This window comes from Echinococcus granulosus, assembly GCF_000524195.1.
Source record: "Echinococcus granulosus chromosome Unknown EG_S00035, whole genome shotgun sequence".
NCBI lineage: Eukaryota > Metazoa > Platyhelminthes > Cestoda > Cyclophyllidea > Taeniidae > Echinococcus > Echinococcus granulosus.
Window position 1 is genome coordinate 214,202 of NW_020170415.1, and position 6,864 is coordinate 221,065.

At 42.8% G+C, this 6,864-nt stretch overlaps 1 protein-coding gene across 1 annotated transcript; it reads left to right on the plus strand. All coding sequences in view use genetic code 11, as the record gives it.

Moving 5' to 3' along the window:
* Positions 1-2,874: 2,874 nt before the first annotated feature.
* On the plus strand, positions 2,875-5,022 carry EGR_05054 (Leucine-rich repeat transmembrane protein FLRT1; the record flags this gene model as incomplete). The annotated part of the gene is made up of 1 exon (XM_024494303.1): positions 2,875-5,022. One exon carries the CDS (start codon positions 2,875-2,877, stop codon positions 5,020-5,022), a length of 2,148 nt encoding a protein of 715 aa, XP_024351252.1.
* Positions 5,023-6,864: the final 1,842 nt, after the last annotated feature.

Below are 6,864 nucleotides of genomic sequence, written 5' to 3' on the forward strand. Positions count from 1 at the left end.
AATGGGTTTTAAATGGCCGTTTGTATACCTTGACCGAGTTCTCTAACAGCTCGCTATATCAACGTACTCCATCGAACACTCAGATATTGGTGTTTGGCAAACTGTAGACTCGCTTAAGTTTTATAACGCAGCTAGACCAAGCCTGGGTCATATCTTTATGTCATCGTGCAGGACATATTGAAACGATGTAACCGCCATAAGGCAACTACAAAACCTGACGATTGTGACGAAAAATACTCATTCTTATTTGAGCAAAGTCTGCTGGGTATCTGCCCATCAACTGCTCAGTAAAGATCTCCGTCATTTGGTGGGAGCCTGACTTGTCAAATGTCACTACCCGGGTGATGTGTATGGCGGCTAGTTAGGTGAATGGTTACCTCCTGTAAAAATACCCTGAGTAGATAAAAATAGACGATTCTCATACCCAATTTATGCATTCTTAATGCTTAATTTTGCCTAGAAAAAAAGAGAGGATGGTTATGGGCAAAGGGTTTGAGCGAAACCGTGGTTACATTGATAAATGGCGTCTCTGTTTTAGCGGAGTGAATTTAATTATCAAATTAAAGCATTCATCCTCCTTTTTTTATTTTGAACCTGGAAATGGAGGTATTTTATCAGCGCGGAAATGTCCCACCTCTCTCCTCCGGCTGATTTACTTGAAAGGATAAAATACGTGAAGCTTTTCGTTCTGCCCCATGATTGCTGGAACGGCAAATAACGTTTACGTGGACGCACTTCTAAATGGCTCATTTTAATGGCTTGGAAAGCATGCTATCTCGGGAAACCAGACACAACCTTTCAGCGTCAACTAATGGACGCGACAGTTCAGACAACCACTGTCGCAGTAACAACAACTCACAATCATCAAGACAGAAGTCGGGCCATGACACTTGACCATTCTACTGGAAGTAGTCGGCAGGGGTGACAGGCGCTGCCACGGTCTGGGCCATGCAACGGCGATGCCGATTTTGGCCCGATCCCCACGAGACTAATTTGACTAATCAAAGCAATGCACTCTGCCCACCACCCTCCGAAAGCCGCCTTATTTTGGCGAGTGGTAGCCAGACTGTCCGCCAAGCCTCAACTACGCGGCTGGACCATAAACGCCACGATTTTTCGGGCAGGTTAGAGCATAAATAAAATTAAATAGACTAAATTTTATTTTCGGGGGGATTTGTAGTAGTTTTGATGTTGGATGCAATTTCTTGCTCGTATAGCCTCAACTTATGGCACTCCCACATGCAAATTTAAGCTAAGTGGAAGATAAATTTATGAACAAGGGCATGCGAATTTTTGGTGGTACTGACTAGACGGTAAAAGTTTCGCAGTCTGCTCCCCATGCCTGATGAACAGATGTGCCGGTAGAAAGTGGCAAATGTTGAAGATGTTTTATGTCTTAAATACACGACTCTAACAGTTGACGTGTATGCAGTCGTCTTATTCAAGCCTTTGTTGTTAGAAAAATGGAATTCCGTCGGACCCTACGGTACGGCATCCACACAACTCCAGACATGCCTTTCAATGGTTCACAGGGTTCAACGTCTTAGTGGGACGTGTACTGAAGCAAATAAGAATACAGATCTAATTCAAACAGGTAAAAGTTGAAGGGTTACGGAGGTTTGGGCGGGAGCATGGGATCTTCCCTCCCCGTCTCATGAATATGAATGTAGGGGAGATATTAGGAGGCCTACATCTTATTAAATCTGGCGCCGTAGAGGGGATAAAACGAACTGCACTACATGATTACAAAGAGATAAGAAAGGCCTATAAAAATGTGATTCTGAGAATCTGTGGAATCAATGGGAAACCCAGGGAAATTTCGTGGGTTTTTCCACACACAAAGATCGGGGACCGGGCTTTTTCCTTTGACGAGCTAATTAAAAGGGGTAATTACCCCGCCAAAATGTGTAAATGTTTTTTTCAGAGCGCCTGCACAGTTGAGCAATTAGAGTCTCCAAATGCGGATTAACCAGAAAGGAGGAGTTAATCTTTGTCCCAGCAAAGGAGTGGAACAACAGCCAAGCGGTGATGAGGCCATTTGGGCATGTCAAGTCGTTTGCATACTTACTACAATCATTGGTGTTCAGCTTATCTAGATGCAGAAAAGAATGTACTCGCTCATTAGAAATGCGATTTTCCTTTGTACTCTCACTCGTCCTATGCAGAAACACTAGTTTTAACACCGAATAAAAGATTACACTGATGGCAAGGATCTTAGAAACAGACTGGCATTGCATTTTATATACTAGTGATGCTAGTCACTTAGTAATTTCCAGAAATAGTAAACTGGAGTAAAGTAGTTAGGCTACAGCCCAAATGCCTCCAAGTTTTATCCAATCGTGTTTCCATTTGCTCTTGCCGGTGGTCACGGCGGTACTGATCAAGACTTCAATCACTTTAAGCATTAAAAAGTGGTTTTTGACGTTTTGTGATGTTGGATCAATCAAACTCGGAGAAATTGTCAACTTACAATGGCTAGGCAAACGGTTCGCACACAGGAAAGTCGACTTACATAACTTTCTTCGTCCTGTTTTTCCCAAAGGAGGCAAAATTAATTTTAAGATACTTTCCTATCGAAAAGCATTGAAGCATGCTTTAGTAAAAAATGACTTATTTGGACTTGCTAAAGAAGGGAATTCTTTGTAGAGGTCATCCAGTCCTTAAAGCAATGGAGATGTAGGCATAACTAGTTTGATTGGTTGCCCGGATGTACCAATCAGGGAGGGATGGAGCTATAGGGCGTTGATGATTGGTGGTCTACGGGCTCACAATATGAAGAGGCGCGTCATACCTTATTCGAGTAGCCAGTGCCGTGGATGGGATAAGTCTTCGAAGCTCTTCACTATGGCCTCTTGGTGTTAACACGACCTTGGAATGCTCCTCCGGTTAGTCCTCCTGTCCCTGCTGCTCATGCTTCTTGTGTGCGTCAACCAAGTCCACTCGGTGAAGGGCTGTGTCACTTACGTGACGGGTGATGACTACAACGAAAAGGCCAGCATTTGTGATAGATTTGATACCCATTTCACTCGTATCCCTCCGACCCTGCCTAGAGAGGTTGTTCGACTCACAATCAACCATCAGAGCATAGAGGTTCTCGATAAGCGCCATCTAGAACACCTACCTAATCTGACCTACCTAGATTTGGATTCGAACGGACTATCAGTTATAAGGCGAGACGCTTTCCTTCCAGTCCCAAATCTTCGGGAACTCAGTCTTCGATTTAATAACCTTACCCTTGCCGTTGATTCCTTTCATCCTAATGCGCTGACCAGTGCCAACACCCTAGAGGCGCTAAACCTCATGCGAAATCCCATTGGCAGAGTGCCAGCACACTACTTCTACCCCATGCGAAATAAATTGCGTTCTCTGGTTCTAGCTGGAGCCAGCCTGGACTTCCATATCTCTACCGAGGCCTTGGAAGGTCTATTCAAACTGGAGGTTCTGGATCTTTCATACAACAATCTTGAAACCCTCCCCAGCACCTTTAATGGGCTATTTACTACAATGCAGTTGAAACAGCTTTTCCTATTTGGCAATCCATGGCGCTGCGACTGCACGTTGCGATGGTTACGAGAGTGGATGGATCGACACAACACCACCCAGTATTACATCGACCCCAGAGGGGTTGATGCAAGTGGCTATGTGATCGACCCACTGCTGCCGATGGAACCAGGGTCCATGGAGAACGCTGCCTATCCCAAGTGTGCATTTCCACCCCGCCTAGCTGGACGTGCGTTATTCCCCGTTCTGACTGTACAAAACAACCCAATCGTTTCCTCTGAAATGGCTTGTCCTCCTCGACCAAAACGAACCTCTTTTATTGTTCGTGGAAAGGTGGGTGAGAATATCACCCTCACGTGTGATTTTGATGCTTCTTCTGTGGATGAGGTGCTGTGGTATAAGAATGGGAATCCCATTGTCTCTACTTCACGAGTACGAGTAAGACAGGTTTATCATGGTCAAGTTGCTGTGGAATTATTTCTCTCGGGGATCCACGATTCTGATGTTGGTACTTATATCTGTCTACTAAAAAATGACTTTGGAAAGGCGAATACAACTATCACACTGAGCCTTGCTGATTCAAAATGGTTGCAGAGAGCAAACACTGAAGCAGGATTCATCGGCTGGCTGGATCAGTTCAGCTCAAACACGGTGCTCAAGTACTCTAGCATTGCAGCAGTTGTTATAGTGATCCTTCTCATTGCTGTGGGAACAATCCTCTACTGTTTCTGTCGAAGGTCACCCAAAAATGTTGCTAAAGCGTTAGCCAATAAACCGCATTCTAAGACGTCCTTCACTGAGTTGGCACCGTTGAATGGACTCCATTCGGTGACCACAGATGGAACTATCAACTGCCGACGGTTACAACCTCCACGATATTCACCGTCGCATGACCTCACCTTCACTCAGCATCAACAGCCCTACATCCTCTCGTTTCAAGACAGTCATCCTCTTTACTCCATGGCTGAGCATGGAGCTGCGGACCTTGCAGGTAGCTGCCCAGTTCATGGAATGCCTAAGTCCTCTTCCTCTTTCATATCTAGCGAAAAATCCTTCGATTCAGGCAGTCCAATGTTTAACACTTTGGACAAAGGCATGAATGCTTATGGTGGCCTTACCACAGTTCCAGTATCACATATCCCCCAAATGTTGGCAACACCGATAACTTCGTCTTCAGTAGTGCTAATGGGGGAGCTAGAGTCTGGGACCAATGTGCAGGCAGCGGACTACGTGCTCTGTCCCAGGCATGGGAACGTGTTGGCTTCTCTGGGATCTCCGCAGGGAAATGGAAGCAGAGTGGATTCCCAACTCAGTCCAGTAGTTCGGACTACAAAGACCATCAAGCTAAACCCCTTTCCTCCTCCATCGCGGAACTCGACGACACTCAAAACAAAGCATGTGGAGTTTGCTGATACCCCGAATGCGACGACTGTGGGAGAGACGCACCCAGAAGTTGTACCAATGACAACAACGGCGGTGAGCAACGGAGACAAGTCCTCAGGATTCATTACAACCCTCTAAACATGGTAAATCACTGCATCGCTTCTGCCTCCTCTTCCACCTCTTACACCATCTCTGTATAGTTTTGAAGTAAATAATATTTTTTGATTACGCTTGAATGCAGCTATAGTTTGTCAATAAAAATCATGATTTTAAAGGCAGTTTAAAGAAGCCCTGAAGGTAATATGGAAGGGGAAAAGAACTTTTCTAGTTAAAGGATAAGTCCAGAAAGTAAAATTAGAATAAGAAATCGCAAAGTGGTTGCTTTTATTAAAATTATTTGAGTCAACTTGAGGTGATGGATTAAAAGCTGGTTTTGTTTTTGATGAAATGGTGCAAAACGCATCTTGGACTACAAAATACAAAATTTGACTATCAAACAAAGAAAACTCTTTAGCAGTTATATACATACTTTACTGTTTTTTGGCTTTTTTCAATGATATCCAATTACTGACTTCATTGAAAAGGACTAAAGAGTGAAATTAGTTACGTATATGTGATTAAAAGACATATTCTAATTATTTTTCCTTCCCAAGTTTACTTGAATTAGATTATGTATTACTTATTTCGTTTCCACTTGAAAAAACCAACCTCCTTTCCCACCTTTTTGGGTTGCCTAGTCTGAGGCCATTTCTTTATTCTCGCACTGTCTTTTTCTTTGGGCAAAAATCTATTCAGAGAAATTGGCTTAGAAAATACATCAAATTAATCTGGCTGATCCGCTAACTTTATGATGATTCTGTTTTGACGACTGGAAGTCTTTGAATAGGCCAAGTGGAGTTTTACAAGGCCGTCATTTAGTGTCTTAGTTCCGCGATCGATGATGCATTTTGGAGCCGACTTGGAGGCTCTACTGAGAATACCTAAGGCTTCGTTAGGGATATGATTAATTGTGAAACCGCTAAACTTTTGTTGTCACATTTGATTGGTCCATTGAGGTCATCTATTTCCACTATGCTTTTACCACGAGTGACACCTCCATCAAACATTAAGTTACGAGAATAAGTCGCCATGCCAACTTTTCGTACCACCTCTAAAACATTGTTTGTCTCTGTTATCAAGGAAGAATTAGTAAAGGTAAGTAAATACGGGGCTAGTAAAAAAAGCTAGCTAACCTCAATTCTACTTCGTTGGATTTAGTAACAAACGTAGATGAGGGTGTTTAATCATCTGAACGATCATATTGTGGAATTTAGGGGTGGTGAAGGGCAATTTACAGGTCAGGTCTATTGTCCTTGCAGGGAAGCCCAGCGTCGAATTTTGTCTTTGTGATCAAAAGTGATTAAAAGTATTCACGACTCCGAGGTCTGAAATACAAAATCTCAAATTAATCTGCACCCATTTGCCAAAATGCCTTTCACATAAAAACACCGTTTAATAAGGAATTTTCTTAATTAAGAAAATCTAACTTTTCCATTTAGTTGGCGTAAAACACGCCTCTGTCGGCATTTTCTTGTGAAAGAGGCATTAAAAAGCGTCAATTCAATTCTATTATTTTTTGTCAGGCTAATCACATGACAGGGCTGTGATTCCTTCTTTTCATCCCAGCAGGACGAATTATCCGACATAAACAAAACTCATTGGTTGAAGTAGATTATTCTTTGCTTTTTTGAGATGCTGGATCAAAATACGCTGTATACAAACTGTGAAATTCACTAGACACACGCCTCACTAATCCAAACGATCACCCAAATGTCAACCTTGTTCTAGCGGGTTTGTTTATATTCTCAGATTAAATCTTGACTCAATGGTCTCTAGAACGCATTTTCAAAAGTCGTAATTGGCAAGACTATTACTTCACTAATCAGAATGTCACATAAACCTAACAATGTGCTGATAACTAAATAGTGACGATGGAGCCTT